Source organism: Antechinus flavipes, chromosome 5 (genome assembly GCF_016432865.1).
Source record: "Antechinus flavipes isolate AdamAnt ecotype Samford, QLD, Australia chromosome 5, AdamAnt_v2, whole genome shotgun sequence".
NCBI lineage: Eukaryota > Metazoa > Chordata > Mammalia > Dasyuromorphia > Dasyuridae > Antechinus > Antechinus flavipes.
The window spans coordinates 67277749-67300899 of NC_067402.1; the positions used below are offsets into that span (position 1 = coordinate 67277749).

Here is a 23151-nt window from a genome sequence, read left to right on the forward strand (position 1 = left end):
AACAAATTCTACATGAGGTTCTCTAGCAGGCTTCTTTAGGAACCTCTTAGCTACCAAAATCTGGGACTGGCCTGGCCCTGCAATCAAATGAAGGAAAACATCTCGAAGAAAACATAAAAACCAGCCAGCTCCTTCCCACTAAAAAGAGACAGGAAGGTGTAAAGGAATAGAATGCTGGGCCTAAAATCAAAAAGACCTGAATTAAAATCCAGCCATATACTTCCATGATTTTAGACAAGTCACAAATTCAGTCTGCTTCAGTTTCCTCATCTGCAAAATGGGGACAACAAATAGTACCTACTGCCTAAGGCAGCTGTAAATATAAAATAGGATATTTGTAAAGAGTTTTATAAACTGTAAAGTCCTATGAATGCAAACTATTATTACTATTAGTATTATTAAAACATTAATTAGAACCTGAGTCTCATAGTGATTCATTTTGCAAGGGTCTTCCTAGTGGGCATTCCTTCCACCCTATAATTAAAAACATCTTCAATTCCTGATTCTCTACTCCCTATGATTCATAAACACAGTAGGTTCAATCAGATGTTTGGTTGTTTTTCAGTCTTCTCTGACTTTTCATAACCCCTTCTGGAATTTCCTTGACAAAATCACTGAAGTGGCTTAGTAATTTCCTTCTCCAGCTCATTTTACAGATGAGGAAACTGAGGCAAACAGGTGCAGTGACTTGCCCAGGGTCATATAGCTAGTGAATGTCTCAAGCCACATTAGAACTTGGGAAGATGAATCTTCCTGAGCCCAGGCCTGGCACTTTCTGTACTCAGTACCACCTTGCTGCCCATAGTCAGAAATTCCCTTTATCCCTCTCCCTCTTTGCTCTTGCTCCCTCTATTGCTATGCTGAAACCATTCCTCTGCCAATGTCACGCAGAAACTTCTACTTTGAGAATACACCACCCTACTCAAATTCTTTGTTGCTTATCCAAGTACCTCCAATTGTTCAATCCAGGACTCCCTGTATCTCTCTTCTCCACCCCCACCCTGGCTCTTAGCCTGGTGACATCAGCACTCGGGCCCGGTGGCATCCTAGCTCATTAACCCGCCATGACACGTGTCAAGCAGGCCTGCACTATCTCACGAGGCAGTCTGTGGATCTCAGACAGCTCAGATCTATAAAGAAGCACATCTTCATTGAACACTTTCTATGTGCTTCTGCCCTCAGAGAGCTCACACGCTTAGAAGACAACATGTACACATCTAAGTCTATGCAAGATAAACAGAAAGTAATAGAAGCTTGAGAAAAAAAGAAATGAGGTCTCTTGGAGGTATTGTCTAAATTGAATTTGTAAAAAAAACAGGGAAGTAAGAGACTGAAGAGGCAGTGCTTGCGTAAAGGCCCAGAGATGGCAGATGGGACGCCATACAGAAGAACACAAGGGGATAAGGCTGGTGGTAAGGTAGAGGGCCAGGCCTGGAGGCAGTTAGAGTGTTCCCTGGAGGCTGGGGACCTCTCTTCCCAGGGTTTTGTTTTGCTACTCTATGGTGAGTCTGTGCAGAAGTTCAGAGAGCTGAACATCTTCTAACCTACTCAAGAATCTCTCTAAGCATGGATCATGTCTAGCTTTCTTGCTAAAATGTAGGGCTCGATACTAAAAATAAAGCCGGGATGCACTCTGATCAGGGCACAGCCTAAATTTCCCCAAATCTTGAACTTGGGGAAATTGACGTTATAATACATGAAACTTTACATTTGTCCTTACTAAAGTTTTATTTTAATAGATCTTGCCCATTGAAATGTTTGTATATCCTATCATTCAATATACTAATACTGCCTAGCATCAGGCCTGAAGCAAAGAGGCTGACTTCCTAAAGATGAATCAGAGCTTCTATGTTCAGGGATCCACTTAGCTACTTCAGTTTTGTAATTAGAAATAGTAAGTGTATAAGATTGTTTACCTTGTGTCCTCCATTTCAATTTTAGTTTTCCTTTGTCTTTACATATGCCAGTGTTTGGGGGGAAATTTTGGTTATCACCTAAGAGTTTTGTTCATAAAGGCCTTTATAATTTTCTTGGATTCATAGAACAATTTTCAAAAATCAGATAATTCATGTTAAGTGCTTTCAAATCACCAAAAATAAAATCAAATTGGGAAGAATGACATTGCTTATATGATGCATTTGAAAATAGTATTAAAATTAAGATAAACATATTTTAAATCACCTTCAGTCAGTTATCAGCATTTTTGCTTTCTTGTCTCATTTTTAAAAACTTAATTGTAATACATCTAGGTACAAATCTATAAAAGAAGTGTACAAATGGACTTAATTATCTAATAAAACAAAATGTTATTATTATGCATTACTGAATACATTCTAGGATTATTTTTTGATCAAGAAGATAATTCTAAATAATTAAAGTCACACTACCTATTCTACACAATGATAACAAAGTGAATGACTTTATGCTTGTGTTTAACTGCCATTTAACCATTCTTTATGGAACCCCATATCCTTGAAAATAATTAGAAAAACAATGTTCTACTTAGCAGCTATAAACACTTATTGAATGCCTGAGCTCAGCAGAGTATTAGATAGGATGAAAAAATATAAAATGTAGAAACCCTTCTTAACTCATAGGTAAGCCATACAAAAAAGTGAGTCAGTTTGGCCTAGAGATGGTAGTTTGCTGACCCCTGGATTAGACTAAAATGAAACCATTTATCTAGTACAAAGATTTTTAAGTTTAACTGAAACAGAGGTCCCTAATTTTATATAACAGGAACTTAAGCTCACCAGCAGGTCTGAGATCCACATTTTTAAGATCTTTAAACACAGGAAGACTTGTATGAAATGATCCAATGGAGTGATCAAAACCAGGAAAATAATTCATACAATAACATTATAAAGACAATCAACTTTGAAAGATTCAAAAACTCTGATCAATTGATAGAGGACTTGGAGTATGAGGAGCCGAGTTCAAAAACTGACTAACATTAATATTTTTGTTCTTTTTTGTTTGGGCAAGTCACTTTTATCTTACCTTTGATTTCCTCATCTGCAAAACAGAGATAAGAATAACTAATCTTCAGGGGTTGTGGTAAGGATCAAATGAGACAACATATATAAAGTGCTTTGGAAACGTTAAAGTGCTACATAAATGGTAGCTAAAAATATTTTTTGACTATGATTCCAGTGGAATGTTGATGAGCATGTTACATATCTTCTCTAGACTGGTGTGATGAATTCAAGATATAGAATAAGACATATTATGAATATATGTCACAAGGTTTTTGTTTCCCTTTTTTCAGTGGAGGGCAGAGAAGCTGAGAGAAAAAAGGAGAATTCAACTCTCCCCTATATCTCACTAAAAATCAAAGAGAGAACAGAAAGAAATCCAACAAGAACAACTGTGTTGAATAACCACAATTCAATAAGAGCAGTGATACAGCACACTACCAACCTCCTGAGAAGTGAGGAAGAAGAGGTACAACAATGAGACATACATTTTTAACACATTATTCCCATGTGTGGATTTGGTTTATATGTTGAAAAGGAGGGCTTTTTTCAATTTGAGAGGGTAGATTACAAAGTAGTGAATATGATGCAAAAAAAAAAAAAAAAAGTTATCACCTGAAGTGACTTTTTAAATTGCATGAACAAAAATTCAGAGGAAAAAAAGACATACAGAACAACATTGACATAAAGGTTCTCATTAAGGTATTTTGAAAACCACAAAGCATACATAAATAAGATTTATGGTTTTATATATGCAATACTTTTTCTCTGCTCTTTCCTTATGGAAATACTCATGTTTGCTAGTTTTATCAAGTGGGCTGAATTAGTTCATTGAATGAATATAGTTAAAGATAGTTTTTCTGTTGGCCTTCACATGTTAATAGTTTCCATATAATTTTTTATTTTAACTTTTAGAGGCCTTGGTATTTTTAGTACTCTTTCCTTGATAACTTATTGTTTATCTATTTTTTTAAAAAAATTCTCCTTGTGGATAGATAACCAGCCCTGAAGTCAGGAAGACCTGAGCTCCCTAGCTGTGTGACCCTGGGCAAGTCACTTAACCCTAATTGTCTCAGCAACAAAACAAAGCAAAACAAAAACATTTTCCTAAACCTGTGCATATCACTTAAACTAGCAGGGTCACTACTGGGTCTGTATCTCAAAGATCTCAAAGAGATCATAAAAAAGGGAAACCCACATATGCAAAATGTTTGTGGCATCCCTTTTTGTAGTGGCAAGAAACTGGAAACTGAGTGAATTCCCATCAGTTGGGGAATGAGTATATTCTCATAATATAAATAAGTTATGGTGTATGAGGGTAATAAAAGATTATTGTTCTATAAGAAATGATGAGCAGGATAGCTTCAGAAAAGCCTGGAAAGACTTATAAGACAATTCTAATAGATTTGAGATGAAAAATGCCATTCACATCTGGAAAGAGAACTTCTGATCAAATCATAGTATTTTTTACCTTTTTTTGTTTGCTTTTTTTTCCCCTACAAATTTTTTCCCTTTTGTTCTGATTTTTCTCTCACATGAGTAACAGAAATATGTTTAATTGCACACATATAATCTGTATCAGATTGCTTGCAGTTTTGGGAAGGGGGAGATGGTAAAGAACAGAAAGGGCAAAACTTGGAACTTAAAATCTTTCAAAAATGAATTTTAATCTAAAACCCTATATCAAGATAAGGTCGAAATGAGTTCATGATTTAGACATACAGGGTGACACACTACAAGCAAATTAGGTGAATAAGGGATAGTCTATTTTTCAGATCTATGGAGAAGGAAGGAATTTATGGGCAAAGAAGACCTATAGAATGTTATGAAATACAAAATGGGTAATTTTAATTATATTAAATCAAAAAGTTTTTGTACAAACAAAACCAATGCAGCCAAGATTAGGGGAGCAGAAAACTGGGAAAAAATTTTTTTACATCCAAGGGTTCTGATAAAGGCCTCATTTCTAAAATATATACAGAACTGACTCAAATTTATAATAATACAAGCCATTACCAATTGATAAATGGTCAAAGGATATGAAGAGAGAATTTGCAAATGAAGAAATTAAAACCATTTCTAGTCATATAAAAAATGCTCTAAATCATTATTGAGCAGAGAAATGCAAATTAAAACAACTCTAAGGTACCACTACACACCTCTCAGATTAGCTAAGATGACATGAAAAAATAATGATAAATGTTGGAGGGGATGTGAGAAACTGCGTTACTAAGCCATTGTCGTGACGAACTGTTCCAACCATTCTAGAGAGCAATTTGGAACTATGCTCAAAGGGCTATCGAACTGTGCAGATCTTTTATCTAGTTGTATCTTTACTGGGTCTATATCCCAAAGAGATCATAAAAAAGGAAAAAGAACCACATGTGCAAAAAATGTTTGTAGCAGCCTTTTCTGTATTGGCAAGAAATTGGAAACTGAGTAGAGCCTATCAGTTAGAGAATGACTAAGTTATGGTATATGAATGTAATGGAATATTATTGTTCCTCTCTCTCCCCTCCTCACTCCTCCTTTTTTTGGCTGAGGCAATCGGGGTTAAGTGACTTGCCCAGGGTCACACAGCTAGGAAGTGTTAAGTGTCTGAGACCAAATTTAAACTCAGGTCTACCTGACTTCAGGGCTGATGCTCTACCCACTGCGCCACCTAGCTGCCCTGGATTATTATTGTTCTGTAAAAAAACAAACAACAGGATGATTTCAGAGAGGCCTCGAGAGACTTATATGAACTGATGTTAAGTGAAATGAGCAGAAACAGGAGATCATTGTACACAGCAACAAGACGCCTACACAATGATCAATTCTGATGGATGTGACTCTTTTCAAGAACTAGGTGATTCAGACCAATTCTAATAGACATATTGGATGGAGAGAGCCATCCGCACCCAGAGAAAGGACTATGGAGACTGAATGTGGATCACAACATAGCATTTTCACCTTTTTGTTGCTGTTGGCTTGCTTTTTTTTCCTTTCTTTTTCATTTTATTCCTTTTTGACCTTTTTTTTTTTTCTTATGCAGCATGATAAATGTGGAAATACGTATAGAAGAATTGCACATGTTTAATATGTATTGAACTACTTGCTGTCTAGGAGAAAGAGAGGGGAGAAGAGAGGGAAAAATGTAAAAACATGGTTTTGCAAGGGTGAATGTTGAAAGCTATCTTTGCATATATTTAAAAAATAAAAAGCTATTATCAAAAAATGAATGATAAAAACCATTTCTATATGTAACTGGAAAAATGAAATCCTACTGAGGTAAAAATAATATGTTCTGTGGGTTTCTAAATTTTGGTGAACTGGAAGAATTAAATATACAAAGTGCTCTGGGGTGGTGGTAGCAACAGTGGTGTTGGTGCTAGTCTGAGGAGGAAAAAGAAGTCTATGAAATGTCTTCCAGCACAAGATGAGTCTTGCTGGCCATTTAATAACTGTGAAATGTCCCAGATCATTGTTCAATAATACATTCCCCCCTCATAATACTTAATGTTTGCTTTAACAAAAAGCTTACTTATGGTCCAGCAAAAGTAGTACAAAGTCACTGGCTCTGGAGTTCCAAGACCTGAGCTCAAGTCTCCCCTCGAACACCCTGGGCAAACCACTTAAGTCTTCCCAGGCTTCTTTTCTTCATCTATAAAATGAGCGATCAAAGAGGGTAACAAACCTTGAATCAGAAGAGAATTTACAGGGCACCATAGTCCAATTCCCTCATTTGACAGATGAAGAAAATGAGGCTCAGAGAGCTCAGGGCTAGACAGCTTCCTTTCAGCTTGAGAGATGAGAGCTTGTGTTCTGTGTCCAAGGCATTTCTCATTTATTTCTAGAACACTAAATATGACACAGTGTGGCTGGAGCCATAGCTTTAGAATGTGTGGATGGTATGGGAGAAAATCCAAGATCTTTACAAGACTATGAAATCAGGAGAGTAAAGTTAAGAGAGAATATTTAAAGGTCATCTGTTCCCATCCTCCAGACAACACTACAAACTTTGGGATCAAAGATACTATCCAGAGCAGCTAGGTGACGCAGTGGATAGCCACCAGCCATGAAGTCAGGAGGACCTGAATTCAAATCTGATCTCGACACTTAACACCTTCTAGCTGTGTGACTCTGGGCAAGTCACTTAATCCCAATTGCCTCAGCCAAAAAGATACTATCCAAACAAGTAATATTAATAGTCAGACACATAACTAGGTTATATTGCCTCTAAATGGTTATGAAAAAGGTATCCTGATATCCAAGATACAGCATAATATGAGAAGATTAAAATTTGTTTACAAAATTCAAAACTATACAAAAACCAAGTATAATTAAAATCATAAATTCTGACAGTTTTAAGAGGCAAAAGCTCATATGAACAAAAAAACCACATATTTTTAAGGATCTAGTTAGCTATTATTTTCTTGAAAAAAATTCACAAAATGGGTTTTAAGCTCAATAAACCTAAAAGCAATTTTTATCTTTAAGTGTTTTAGGAAGTACTCTCATAAAAGATTGAGGAGTATGGTTTAAACTCTTAAGTTGAAAATTGTAAAATATTTTACCATATGAGTCAAGAAAATGAAAATCCAGGAAATTTTCCTTGGTATTCTATGTACTAGATATATAAATTTCTAAATTTTTCCAAATATTTTCACATTTCTTGTGATAAGAATGTCTATATCCTAGAATAAGAGAAGGTACCTTCTAAACTATAATTAGGGAAACATTTTTTAAGAAAACAAGGGCTATTTTTTGTAGTGGCAAGGAACTGGAAATTTAATGGATGCCCATTACGTGGGGAATGGCTGAGTAAATTATGTATATAAATGTTAGGGAATATTATTGTTCTATAAGAAATGATCAGCAGGATGATTTCAAAAAGGCTTGGAGAAGCTTACATGAACTGATGCCGAGTGAAATGAGCAAGACCAGGAGAACATTGTACTCAGCAACAAGATTATATGATGATCAGCTGTGATGGACGTGGCTTTTTCAACCATGAGGTAATTCAGGCAAATTCTAATAGGATTATGGGGACTGAATGTGAATCACAACATAGTATTTTCACCTTTGTTGTTGTTGTTTTGCTTGTTTTTCTTTCTCATTTTTTTCCTTTTTTGATCTAATTTTTCTTATGCAGCATGACAAATGTGAAAATAGGTTTAGAAGAATAGCATGTGTTTAACCTACATTGAATTATGTGCTATCTAGGGAAAGGAAAAAAATCTGGAACACAAGGTTTTTTTTAAGAGAACCATGTTTGCATGCATTTTGAAAAATAAAAATCTATTATTGTAAAAAAAAAAAAAAAAAGAACAGAACACAAGGTCAAAAAGAAAAGTATTAGGATAACAAAGCAATTTGAGTTACATAAAAGTTAAGAAGTTTTTACAAGAATAACACAAAATATAGGAAACAAAACAAATACAAAACAGCAAAAGAGCTACTCCAACATATAAAGAGAGGAGAAGAGACTTTTTTCTCATCAGAAATAACTATTGTGTTAAGATTCAATGCATCAATAAAACTTTTTTTTTTTTTTTAACTTAAAGTTTATATCCTTTAAAAAAAAGTTTTAGGGTAATTTACTTAGAACTTTTTTTTTTAACCTCAACAAAATTTCCACCAGGTTCCCCATTTCTGATATACCTAAATGAAATGTCAAAATAGAAACTTTACTTTTGTTTTTACAATTATTGTTAGAATTAGAATACTGATTCAGATCACAAAATAATGATTCCGGAATAGGACAGACTCCTTCAAAACCAGAGTTAACCTTTTCTGTGTTAGTTTCCCTCATTAAAATACTTATTTCTTTCCTTCCCTGAAATACAGGAGCAACTCCTGTATTAGTGGACATAAGGTGACAGTCTAAATCAAAAGTTGCAAATAATTCTGGTGTCAAGGCTCACTGGGAGAACAAAAAAAACTTGTTAGATTCCTAAGTGAATCAGTCCTTCCAATTTAAGAAAATATTCCAGCTTAAAAACATTTTTAAAATAGCTTTATTACTATAAAATCTAATTGTTTCTGATATGTTTGGGAGAATGTTGGCTCTATTAACTGTTATATAAGGGATTTTCAATGGGTGCTGCCTCAGTATCCTCTATAATTGCAACAGTTACAACTATCTACCTAAAGTTATGTCATTACACAGAACTTCATTTTGAGCTCTGAAATGCACAATGAGAAAGGCAAAAGGCAATTTTCTCATTAATTTTACATTAGAATAAAATCTATATAAGTTTATATAACAAAATGTATGCTTAAAGGAACATTTAAATTTTATATCAAAAACACAATATCAAAGATTGAGTGTACTCACCTAACTTTTTTCCCATTTTCTGTAATTTTTGTTACATTTAATAATCCATATTTTTCTTGGCCCTAGAGAACAGAGTAAAGATTGATTACAGACATCCATTTCTTTGTTCCAGCTAACCAGCAATGAAAACAATAAAATCTTAAAATGAGCATGTAGTATAAGAAAAAGTTTGCTAGATTTGGGGGGGGGTTTGTGGGGTGAAGAGACCCAGATTTGTGATTTCATTGGTGTGGGGAGCTTCAGAGAACTGAAAACAAAGCTGTTTTTACCAAAAGAGATCATCAACTTTTCTTCAGTTTAAAAGGGATTATCTGAGGCCCTGAGAGTTTAAGCAACTTGCTCAAGATAATAGCCTGAGTGTGTCAGAGGCAGGATTAGGTACAGTATGAAAAGCTCAATTATGTAGGACAATTATAGATAATTTTCCTTTCAATTTAATGATTCTATGACATTTTTAATTAAAATTTTAAAATGAGAAAGTTTCAAACAAAAACTACAAAATGCTTATTAAATAAATCCTCCTATCTAAAAAACAAAGAGTTCAAAAGATAATAGTTTTAAAAGTGGAAGAACCCTTAGCCCATTCACTCATTTTATAGATGACAAAGCTAACCCAAAAGGGTCAGGTGATCTCCCTCTGGTCAGACAGACAGGAAGGAGCAGAGTCCAAATCTAAATTCTCATCCTCTACTCCAAATTCAGGGAACTTTCTACTTGTATTTCACAGGGATGGTTTAAAAGCAGTACTTCATTTCTGGTTTGCATGATTTAAGCTACAGCTCTTCCCTTTAACCTTGTAAAATATAATCAGAATTCAGAATTCAGATTTTACAATCAATACAAATTCCAAAGAGCCAAAATCAAACTTTCTATATGAGGACGTCATTTTAAATTATATGACCACAGGATGTCCCACTAGTTCCCAGTCAATCAATGAACATTTCTTAAATGCCTACCCACTGTGTTAAGCACTATGCTAATTATGGGGATACAGAAAAAGGCAAACAACCGTCTCTGACTCCTAAGAATTCACAATCTAATGGGGGAGACAAGCAAACAAATATGTACAAATGAGTTTTAAACACAACCAATCACAAATAATTAAGATGGAAAACCTTTCTTAAAAAGAAGGGATTTTAGTTGGGACTCAAAGGAAGCCAGTAGATGGAAATGAGAAGGGAGAGCATTTCAGGCACTGGGAACACAGAGAAAATGCCAGCAGCTGAAATTTCAGGTCTGTTTGTCCAAGAGCCAGGAAGTAAAGCCACTGGATCAAAGAGAGCGTGAGGTCTAAGAAGACTGCAAAGGTAGGCAGGGACGAGGTTACAAAGATTGTGGATTTTGAATTTGCTCCTGAAGGAAACAGGAAGCCATCTGAGTAAGAGTAAACATGGTCAGAGGGGTACTTTAGGAAAATCACTGCAGCAGCTAAATGGAGGGGAGAGCCTTGAGCCTGGTGGACCTAATAGCAGCCAGGGCTACCATCCAGGTGTCAGGTAGTCATGACCTCACCAGCTCCCCTAGATTCATGGTATGGCTGTGGATGATCCCTACATTTCTCTTGACAGGCCTCATCTTTCTCCTAAGCTCCACACTCACATTACCAACTGCTTCCTGAACAATTAGAACCCATATCAGTGGATCTAAAATATAACTCATGGTTTTCTTCCCCTCATTCTTCTGTATTTCCAACTTTGGCAACCCTTCCCTTTCTGGTTCCGAGGGGCCTCAAAGCCAATCTGTCTTGTCTTTCCCACCTCCACGCTGCTGCTGATGCCTGGACCTGCTCACCACTCTCTAGCTGGCCTCCTTGACTTGGCTCTCTGATCCATCCTGCCCTCAGCTACCAAGGAGCATTCCTACAGCTCAGGCCAGCCAGCCTCCTCCTCACATTTCAGAGGTTCCCTATGACCTTCAGGGTCACACAGAAATCTTTCTGTTTAGTCTTCTCACATTTTACTTTCCTCCAGGCACTCTTAAGATGTAGCAACAATAGCTTTTTTTTTTTTTTTTTTTTTCCCTGTTTCTTGCCTATGACACTCATGTGTCCATTCTGTGCCATTGGGCTGGCTGTTCTCCATACCTGGAATGACTATATTCCTCATTTCCACTTCCTGGCTTCTTTCAAGTCTTGGCAGGACATACAAACATAAACAAAAGAAATCCATCCAGAAGCACAACTATTGTAGCTAGAAAAGGAGAGAAGAGAAAAAGTCCAGAAAGTCTTGAGGTAGAAGGCAGATGCTTGGGCAGAGTTTTGAAGGCATTAAGGAAATTCTGAGAGAGAAAAAACAAGAGGGAGTAGATACCAAGCGTGGTGTGTAGAGGTGCCAGGAAAAGGCAGGAAGACAGCATTCCATGTGTGGGGAATAAGATGTATTTGACAGGCTGAGATACAAGGAATTAAGTGTAATGAGGCTCCAAAGATAGGATGAACCAATTTGTGAAGACTTTGTGAATACCAAATAGAAGCAATTAGGGAACCAACCACTTGAGTATACAGAGTAAGGTGAGATGGTCACAACTGAGCTTTGGAAAAAACAATTTTGGCAGCTATGTGGAGAATGGACTGAAGTAAGTGAGAAAACTAAGGCATGGACACCAATTAGAAGGTTACTACATTAGTTCAATGAGAGATGATTAGTCCCTGACCTTTTTTATCTTTGTTAGCATTCAGTTAAGTGATCTGCACATGTTGAGTGCGTAATAAATATTTTTTCTTTTGTTCAAATAAAGTTAACATGTAGTGTTTAAAGATGTTTCTTAGTGAACAATGGTAAATAAGTACTTACTAAAATAAGACTTTGTTAAGTATTTGAAAAGTTGTCATGTGAAACAGACATTTGACTTATTCTGCTTGGTTGAGAGGAAGAGAACTGAGATCAGAAAGTAGAAGTTTCAAAAACGCAGATTTGGGCTTGTAAGGAAAAACTCCCTAATGCTTAGAAATATTCAAAAATGAAAGGAGCTTCTGCACTGAAGGTTTTAAGCAAAGTTGGACATCTATTTTCTTAGCAATGTCATACACACACAGAAGACAATTTCTGTTTAGGTAAGGATTGAGAACTAGATGGCCTCTGAAGGTCAATGATCATAGAGCTGGAAGAAAGCTTAGGGATTATCCCTAATTCAATGCCTTTATTCTACAGCCATAGACCCCCCCTTGAGAGGTGATGTGCTTAATGAGAATCCACTAATCAGCCCCTCTTCCAACACTGACACACTCTGAAGAGCATGCATGTTGAAATGCCCTTTCTGAATAGGTTACCAAAGTAAATTGCCAGAGCTTTCTGCTGCTTGAGTCCTCAGTCACTCTGACCTCTCCAGAGTGCTGAACAGTGCTGCTTACCATATTCTCCACCTTCACTTCACATTTCACAGCACCTTAATTATCCTACCACTTTCTTTCAGACAGTTATTTCTGTTGTTGGCCCTTCAGTCTCTTCTCTCTACACTCTATAATTTGGCAATCTCATTGACACCAGCTTCTTCGACTTTTGGCTCTATGCAGATGCCTCTCAAATGCCCAGGTTCCCACCTTAGTGCCCACAAGACACTGCCCCCAGTCACAGCAGATTCAGCATATCCAGGGCAAGTTGATCCTTCTCCACAGACCTACTCTTCCATCTACTCACATCTGTGGCACCATCACTACATCATCCATTCAGTTTCCACTATCGGAAAATGTTAATTTTGAAACTTTCCTCTCCTTTCCCTGTTATGCTTAATTGGTTATCAAATCTTATCTGTCCTACTTCTGCAACATCTCTTCAATCTTTCCTCATGATTCCTATGGGCCACTACTTTTGTATGGACACTCATTACCATCAATATGAGTTGCTGAAATAAGAGCCTCATGATGGGTTTTCTTCCCACTAGCACTCTTTCCTCCAGCACATCCTTCATGCTCTTCCCAGGCTAATTGTCCCTATCCAGAGAGTTTTCTGCCATCCCAAAGCTCAAAAACCTTCTTCAGGGGCTCTTTTCTGCTTCTGGTGTGAAAATCTAACATCTTTGACTGATAACTAAGACCACTTAACATTTCTACCTTATTTCATATTGTTCCTCTGAAAGCACTAAGTTCTAGCCAAAATGAATACTTTCATCCCCAAAACTATTCGCTGAAATTTTCTACTTTTATTCCTTTCCTAAACTATTGCGTCTGTCTAGAAGGTCTGCCTTTCCCCTTAGCCCTAAAATTTATTAGCCACATTGGACAAGTAACATTCCACTTGTGCCTGAAGGGTTGTTTTTTTTTTTTTTTTTTTAAAAGAGGATAGATGAAAGTTTTTTTTACAGTCATTTCCAGGTCTATCATTGTATGATTCTCTTTGTTTAATTACTATTATTCTTTTAAAATTCAGCTCATGAAATGACATCTCCTCCACAAAGCCTTCCTAGATTCCTTCAGTTGATAATGATCAAAGCATTTTATTTTCACACTGCATATGCACCTATGTATTATTTTATATTTTGATTATTTTAATAAAAAATTTGGGGGGAATTGTCTTTTCATCACTTAAAAGTTTAGCTACACTGTAACTGTTTATTATAACAGCTTCATGTCCAAAACATCTAAATATTCTGGTTGGACTAGCATCTTGGTAAATGCCACATTCACTTTAATCTAAAACAATTGGACTCTGTGCAGTTTTAAGCTCTAATAGTTTAAAACTGAATTGAAAGTTTAAGTCAGTTAAGTTTGAGTTTGGGACACCATGGAGCCTGCAATATCACTTAGTCACATTACTTATTTATTGGCCCTAATATAGCCATTTGTGCATACCTGATAGCAAGGAAAAGCTTCTCACTTCTACAGAACTAACAAGGGGAAAAGAATAACTTTAGTTTTAAGAATATTCTCTACAACTTTTTATATTTATGAAGAAATTGAGTTAACAAGAATGTGGTATAGCAAAAAAAGTTAAATAGTAAGTTAAATTATGTATCTACCATATTCTGTAGATAAGAATTTTTAAAAGGAATTTCCTGATTAATATAATTAGAATTAATGGAAGTGTTCTTAAACACATCAGTGGAATTCATGACATAAAGTCCAAATACACTCTAGGCATTATACTTTATAAATAAAATAATTTGCTATTTTATGATTAAAATCAATTAACTATAATGTACTTCTCATAGCTATCTGGATACTAACTGTGGCTTGGTGCTTTGGTGAAGAGGGAGAAGATTCATTTTCTGGAAAGCAGGGCTTTGTGGAAGGTGGAGATTCCTACAAAATAAAAATAAGCAATGCAAAAAGTTATTCTGCTGTATACTTTTATTTCTTCCACTACTAAACAAATTGATGGGATAAAAGAAGAAAAGTTAAAGATCTCTCTCCTACCTCATTTTAAAAATTCTTGGTCTGTAATTAAAAATTTAAAAACTCGATTATGAAGCAAACATATTAAGTTACAGATTTTACAAAAATGTTTACTGAGACTTCTTTTAAGTTGATCAAAATCACGAATATGAGATGTACAGAAGATTCTAGAGATAGCTAGAAGCCTTTCAGGATCTCAGAAGCCATCTAATTCAGTCCCTGCAGGAATCTGAAGCCCAGAAAGGACTTAACCAGTGTCTACATGAAATAAGTGGTTAGTGTTAAAATTCTAGTACAGATCCTAGAATTCCAAGTTTAATCCTCTGATTAATATAATGTAGTAGAATTAGAATACATTATATATCTATCACAAACATTTAAAATAGCTAAGAATGTAAGGATTTGTGGGTCAGTTGTGTCTAGTAATAAATAATATTCATAATACTAATCTGACCTAGACCTGATAGATATAAATACCCAGAACTATCAAATATATATTAGAATTTAAATCGCAATGTTACTAACAATTAACGCAATTAGCAATTAAATAACACAATTTTCAATGATACAAGTCTAGAAAACAATAAGAATCATAAAGAAAAACATCTAATTTAAGTATTATTTGTTTAACACAGAACCAAAATATTGCATACCAAAAAATTAATTCATCTAAGAGAGGAGAATCATGGCAGTTGTCTTTGAAGCCATTCTAATCATTTAAACTATAGATCCTCAGGAAGTCTTTCACACAAGATGAAAAGGGGTCAAACACTTCTGAATTCTAGATTGTATTCTATTAATGACATTCTTCTCTGCATTCTTCCACTACCTTAATACTAAAGTTAACAACAGTTTTGCATAAGTTTATGAAAATACAGATCAAAAAAATCTTTACAACAATAAAGTTTAAATATTTTCACAGGATTCACTGCGATTATTTTAACATTCATCTATATCATTTAAGTATTCCTATATTTTCCTACGTTGATAAAGTGAATAACGATCAAAGCTTCTGGCATGTATAAGAGATAAAGTGCCTGACTAGAGTCAAGAAAATCTTTTTTGGGGGGCTGTGAGGGTAGAGAAAAGATTTGATAACCTCTAGCTAGAAGTGTATAATCCTAAGATCTTCTAATTATATAATAATAAATAATAAATGATAATAAAATTATCATTACTGTTCTTTGAACAACTGGAGGCAATGTGGTCTATTAAATTGGAATTCTGAAGTACAGCTTTAAGCAAAATATTACATCAACAAGTAAATATGCTCAGTTATATGGAAAACGTCCAGAGCTCTGAAGTCTGTAGGATTATATAAACATACAACTATGGTGTGGCAAAATTTTGCAGAAAGAGATCTCCAAAGATGACCTTCATTTCCACCAGGAAGGGAGATGAGGAAAAAAGAAAGTTTGAATGAAATGGAATTCAATGGTAATCAATAAGTACTTATTAACACTATGTCTAGGCAATGTGCTAGATGCAGTACAAAGTACAAAGAATGAAATAATCCTTGCTCTCAATATGCTTACATTGTAATGGTGGAGATAACAGAACATATAAAAGTTACACACCATAAAGTTAATAAACTAACACATAGAGTAGCTTTACAAAAAGACAGCAGTTTTGCAAAGAAGGTACTAGCAGTTGGAGGAAGAGGGAGAAAATCATAGATGGTTGTACACAGAAGACAGAGTAGATAAATAGCATTTTACAGGGAGAGCAATAGTGTGAGGGGATAGGCATTTCTAGTGCAAAGTAAGAAGGAATATCCTGGGTAAGGACTGAATCACAGAACTTACGTAGGGGAGAGAAGTCCATTGACAAAGGAAGTTAAGTTGGGCCCAGGTTATGAAGTGCTTTAAAAGTTAAGTAGAGTTAACACCATTTGATAGATTTAGATCATTTCCCTTAAGATTTCTGGCTGGCTAAAATTGAAAAAATGGAAGGGAAGGTCAGATAAGAAAGAGATTTAAAGGGTATTAAAGACCTACAAACCAAAAACCAGTACCCAAAAGTTTGAAAAAGAATTATATTTCTGAAAAAATAACATACAGACAATAATTTAAAATATTATAAAGAGGAAAGCTGAAAATAAAACCTCTTATAGATCTGATTAATTTTGAGTTAAAAAATGTTAATATCATCTGGTAATCAACCAGATAAGAAAATAAACTAATATCTGCTTTTCTTATAGTTAATACAAGTCTCTAATAGTAAGTATTTTGACTCAATTTTAATAAAAATTCATTAATCATATTATTTAAAGCTATTTCTGTTTTTGTACACAATTCTCTGAACCCTTGTACTCAAAGCATTAAAGTTAGTGGATACCCATCTGCTAAGTAACACATGCAATGATAAATTAAGCAAATGATAATTAAGCAAAAGATTGAAGAGTTTTACATAAAGTGCTTAAACCCCCCAGTATCTTCAATAAATAAGCTCTGAATTTGGTATGATTCTGAAAGACAATTTGTCATATTTTCTACATTCCTACATTCGATACATTTCCCCCCCATTTTTGTACTGAAAACAGGCAAAAACAAACTACAAAAAAGAAATATTTGCAATTGCTCTTAACAGCTGGCTGATTCAAACAGAAATAAACTAAGACAAAAAAAAAGAGATCAAAAAATTTAAGAAACACTTTTTTTTTGTTTTAAGAACTCTTTAAGGTCATATAAAAAGGTATACTTTTTTCTAATTAAATAGAGATACTCAACTATGGAATCTGCATTGTTAGATTAAAAAGATAATTTTGTCTTTCTACTACATGGTGCTCAGGTATCAAAAGCCTCTTGCACAGAATGTTAAAAAGTCTAACTGATTCCTCAAAATTAACTGGAATTATCTGATAAAAATACATTCATTTTGGAGATACCCTAGAAGCTGAAATTATCAATGACTTCACAAATCCAAATTACACTAATATGACATGAAAATAAATCCACAATATCAAAAATCCCAAAATTTTATAATTTTGAGATGTACTCTCTCAATTCAATGGGATATTATCCTAATCAAGTAAAGACATCAAAGAAATTTCTATGCTTCTTCATTATTTTTCACTACTGCACTATCTTATAAATAAATTATGTCACTGAGCAGATAGTATACCTTAACAAACTTTAATCAAGCAATTCTCAATAGATTAAGGCCTTATTAAGTGTTTAGAATCATAGTAAGCACTAAAAAGAAATGGTCCTTACCCTCAGGGAGCTTACATTCTAATGAGACATATACAAATGAAAGTACATACAGAGGATATAAAAAATGAATACCAGAAATTTGAATTTTTCCGATCACCTGGAAAACTAGTAAATAGCCAACTTCTCATTACCAATTCAAACAATGGAGACTAATAGGTAGTAATAAATGTAAAACATTAAGCCATTCAAAATGATGCTGGATTTTGAAATATTCTAATATTCATGTGTAAATATGTTTACATATTTTAAAATAATAATCCTTCCAGTTAATTAAAAAACTGGCTCAGAATAAGGGAGAAACTTTTCCAACTTTGCTATCTTAATCTTTGGTTCAATGACTCTTCACACTCCCCATGCAATGCCAGAGAGTGAAAATATGCTACCTCCAAATGATGAAAGAACTAGTCCTAGCAAAGTTGCTTTTCCTATCACTTTAAATTTGAAGGATTTTTCCCCTGGCAATCCAAACTTTTCTTGGGGTGGAAATAATCAAATATATTGCTATAAAAGATTCACTATGGACTTGAAGACTAAAAAGGATGGTTGTTATCTTTTAAAAGTTAGACAAGAATGAATGTCAGCAAAAATTTAATAAGCTAACCTCAAAGTAAATTATAAATTCTTTAAATAAAATATAATAAAATAGTGTAGTAATCAACAACTAAAATATGAAAATCTATTCATGAATAATCATAGAGATGAAAATTAAAAGTCTATAGGGAGAATAGGGTATGCCAAAAAGCTTAGTGGATTTTAAATCTTTGATAGCTTAAACTTCATTAAAACATTTTTAATACTGTATATTACAAAGTAACTGATTTTCATGAAAGAGACACTACAAGACAGCTACAATCCATCTATAATACCATGCATAAAGAACTTGCCAAAATTCTCACCAGTTCCTTCAATTATTCCTACCTTGTCATTGGTGTCTAACACAATCGTGCTGTGCCTCCATTTTGTTAATACTATTGGATCCTGCAGCCTCCTGTCCAAGCTCCTACTTTTAATTATTTCTCTTTGCTGCTGTGAAGCATTATACTAAAGAAAACAAAATATACATTATAAATAATACAAACACAAATAATACTTCGACATAATGAAAACCAGATGACAATACATATGTGGTGTTCCACAAAGAGTATTTTATTAGACAATCATACATTAGGGTAAATTAGTTAACTCATCTGAGTTTCGGTTTCTTCATCTTTGAAAAGAGGGGGCTGGATGAGATGATCTCTAAGGACCCTTCCAGATCTAAAATCCTAGAACAGGCACTTATTTTTTAGCTTAGCTTTGCAAAACATACACACAAAGACATAATCAATAGCCTTGTGTTCTTTTTTCTTTTTCTCTTCAAGCCCAAACACATGATGGCTTGTTTCTTTGAAGTAGCAAACAGGAGTTCGTCTAATGGGTAATGGTAGTGCTTGACACTGCCATGAAAGCATGAAAGACCAATGCCTGACTTCGAGCTCCAACCTTCAATTCACCAAACTGGGCACACAGCCAAGCCAACACCAAATAAAGCAGATGAGTTGGGCTTCTCTATCCTGAAGCTGCTTAGCAGCAAAAACTGAAAAAGAACTTACAATATCTTCCTTTGGGAAGGGACACTACTATTATTCACTAAACAAAACCACAGAAAAGGAAATGTTTCCACCTAAGCATAATATGGAAGATAGCATGTGTTTTTTTTCCCCCCTAAATTTTATATCATTTGTTTAAAAAAAAGTTATTTAGCAATGACAACAAATTCCAAGCTTAATAGGTTTACTTAATTTCCAGCATAAAGTTTTCCCCTTATTTTAATAGAATTATTTGTGCTATAATATAAATATTAAAAAGGCTCTAGATATTTAGACAATGAACAGAGATTAGCACTGAGTTCTATGCAAAAGGTTTTACTTTACATATTCTCTACATCAAAAGACAACTATACATAGCTAAAAGAACTAATGTAACTAACCATAATTTAACTATATTTAAAATTTCTCATAAAATTATGCTAAATGAAAATTATGATACTTTTACATGCAATGATAATATTCAACATTTATAGAGTACTTTAAGATTCACTAGCACTGTACAAATCTTTTTATCATTTGAGTCTCACAATGCCTTAGGAGATAGGTGCAATTATTATCCTCAATTTAGAGATGAGAAAATTATGGCAGGCAAAGACTTGCCCAGGGTCACCCAGCTAGTAAATATTTAAGGCTGGATTTGAACTCAGGTCTTTCTGAATCTAGGACTAGCCTTCTTTCCACTATACCATTTACTTGCCCTAAACACTTTTACAGTAAAATGTTTAAAAAAAATTCTTTTGTCATTGGCATCTCTCAATTCAACCCCATCACAGTCAACTAAAAACAAACAAAAAAACCCAAACCCCAAAACCAGAGTCTTTAAAAGTGTAAGTGTAATTTAAAAGACAAAGTAAAGAAATATTCCAATTGTAACAAAACCAGTTTTGATTCTAAAATTAAACATCTCTTGACAATTCTTTTTCCCTACAGTGTCCTCCTCATCCTTTTCTTTTAAATACATTTTTACTGTTTTATTTTTTATATCACCATAATTTCCCCATTCCCAAAAGTAACCTCACATAACAAAGTGTTTTTTAAAGATAAAAAAAGAAAGAAAAAGAGGAGGAAAAAATTATCAGCTTAACTTATGATACATCCAAAAAAAGTGTGGGAAAACGTGCAATGTACAACACTTACAGACCTCCCACCTCTACAATGATGCTCTCTTCTTTAAATTCATGTACCTATCACCCAAGCCCACACTCCCATCACATCACCAAAAACTACTGTACTAACCCTGCTAGCATTGCTCTTCCTGCTTCCAACCTCTTCTTTCTCTTCATTCTCAACTCCACTATCAAACTGATATTCCTAAAGCATAGATCTGAATATTTAACTCCTCTACTTAAAAAACTTCAGTCAGTGGCTCCCAAATTCATCTAAGATAAAAGACAAACAAACCTCTCTGTTTAGTATTTAAAGCACTTTCCAATCTGGCTCTAAATTATTTCTATAATGATTCCACAGTGCTTCTTTCAAGACAGTATTTTCTAGCCAAACTGGTCTGTTTGCTGTTTTCCATTCATGACATTCCATTTTCCCACTCCATGCCAAGGCCCCTGTTCCCCCAACTCCCCAACATCTCCTACAAAATTTATTTTTATACAAGTATATTTTCTATTTTTATCTATGAATATATTATTCTCTCAGCAGACTATAAGCTCTTTAAGGACAAGAATCAATCAATTCACTATCTTTGATATTTACACCTTTAGTGCTACACATAATAAAATTACTAAGGGGATACTTTATAGAATTTGATGAAATAATAAAATTTATTTGGAAAAATAAACAAAATAAAGAGAAATGATAAAAAGGATAAATGAGGAACAGCATTTCCAAATATTAAACTATATTTTAAAGTAACAGGCATCAAAAACATGTGTAATTGGTAGTAGTGGTGGTGGTGGTAGTAGTAGTAGTAGTAGTAGTAGTAGTAGTAGTAGTAGTAATGATCTGTGGAATGAACCAGACAAAGGAGAATGGAAACAACAGAATCAAGAATAATGTTTCATAAAAAGGAAAACAGAAATAATTCAGGGAAAAAAATTCTGTATTTGATCAAAACTTCTGAGAAAATTAGTAATCAGTCTGGCAAAAATTAGACCCAGATAACATCTTATATCACATTACACAATAGAATCTAAATGGGTGTGTTACCTTATTATTAAAGATCATGGTATGAAAATGTAAGAAAAACTAATTATATACCTCTCATAGCTATGAGTAGGAGCTGTGCTCTTAACCAAGAAATAGAGCAACAGCAAAAAATAAAACTGATAACATGAAAACAAAAAACTTTTGCACAGACGAAATTAATGCACTCAAGATAAGAAGAAACATAGTTGAATAAGGGGAAGAGGCTGAGGCAGTTGGGGTTAAGTGACTTGCCTAGGATCACACAGTTAGGAAGTCTGAGGCTAGATTTGAACTCAGATCCTCCTGACTAGGGCTAGTGCTTTAGTCACTGCACCATCTAGCTGCCTTGGAAAAAAATATTTGTATAATTTTTCTCTGATAAGGGTTTGCTCTCTGTAAGGTTCTGGTTAGCTTTCTGGAGGTCTTGAGATCAGCCTTCGTTTTAGCAGAGAAATCACCATGAGAAAGTCAGGGATAAAGTCCAAAGTTTTTATTATCTCCTTCATAGTCTGTTTCCTTCACCTGAGGCTCAGCTGGCTATCTGGAAGCCCTCCTCTGGAATGGGTCTTGGTTTCAGTGGAGGAAATGCTCCTATCTTGAAGTCTGACTCTGACTGAGTTTGTCCCAGTTTATATGCTCTATTACAATTACATCATTATAGTATATTGAGTATAAACCTATCATTATATTACTAAGGAACCATTATTTGTTGTAAGATTAAATCAATCATATTGAACTAGAGAACTCACATGCTAAACTAGATAACCATTGTTTTATCAATTCTACTGAGTTTACATCTTGTTATAGGATTAAATCAATCATACAGAGTTCCTGACCTTTACAGCTATCCAATAATATTTTTTAAAAATTAATAAATATATAAAACTAAGAGCCATTCCCCAATACTTCAGTGACCGAAGAATAGGAACAAAAGTTAACAAAAATAAGAATTGCAAAGTATTCACAATCACATGAAAGAATCCTCCAAATCACTAACAGTAAGATAAATATAAATCAATACAACCTTGAATGAATGCAAATTGACAAAGTAAACAAAAATTGGCAAAAGACAATGCTGGAGGGGACACAGAATGATAAGCACACTACTATATTGCTGGTGAAGCTGTGAAAAACATGAGCATTTTATGCAAAACGATTTTAGATTTTGCAAATAAAGTGACAAAAATGTTCATATACTTTGAAGTAGAGTCTCATTACTGTGTTTATCCCTCAAGGAAGCAATCGATCAATAAGGAGAAAGTATTCCTATATATCAAAATATTTATAGCAGAATTTCATGTGATAGAATTGAAAAACAAAATAGATGCCTATATATTGGGGAATGGCTAAGCAAATTGTGGTACATCAATATAATGAAATATCATGCTGTAAGAAATGTGTGATTACAGAAAAGTACAGAATAATCTACATAAACTGACACAAAGTAAAATAAGCAGAGCCAAGAAAACACACACACACACACACAAAACAATGTAAATGAAAAGAATAAGCCCACACAAAATCAAAAGTGGAGGAGTAATAAAATTATAAACAGCAATCATGACTGAAAGAAATGTAAGAAAAT

General features: G+C 34.3%; 1 protein-coding gene across 4 annotated transcripts in view; it reads right to left on the minus strand.

The window, feature by feature from the left end:
- Positions 1-23151, minus strand: part of ARHGAP12 (Rho GTPase activating protein 12) — a 117518-nt gene that overhangs the window by 21678 nt on the left and 72689 nt on the right. Inside the window, exons 6-8 of one of the 4 annotated variants that reach the window (XM_052000203.1) lie at positions 18757-18879; positions 14456-14530; positions 9295-9356 (exon numbers count right to left, since the gene is read on the minus strand). In XM_052000203.1, coding sequence (XP_051856163.1) covers positions 9295-9356; positions 14456-14530; positions 18757-18879 — 260 coding nt within the window. The remainder of the gene's footprint in view (positions 1-9294; positions 9357-14455; positions 14531-18756; positions 18880-23151) is intronic. The other 3 variants (XM_052000205.1, XM_052000204.1, XM_052000206.1) reach the window with 3 other exon arrangements.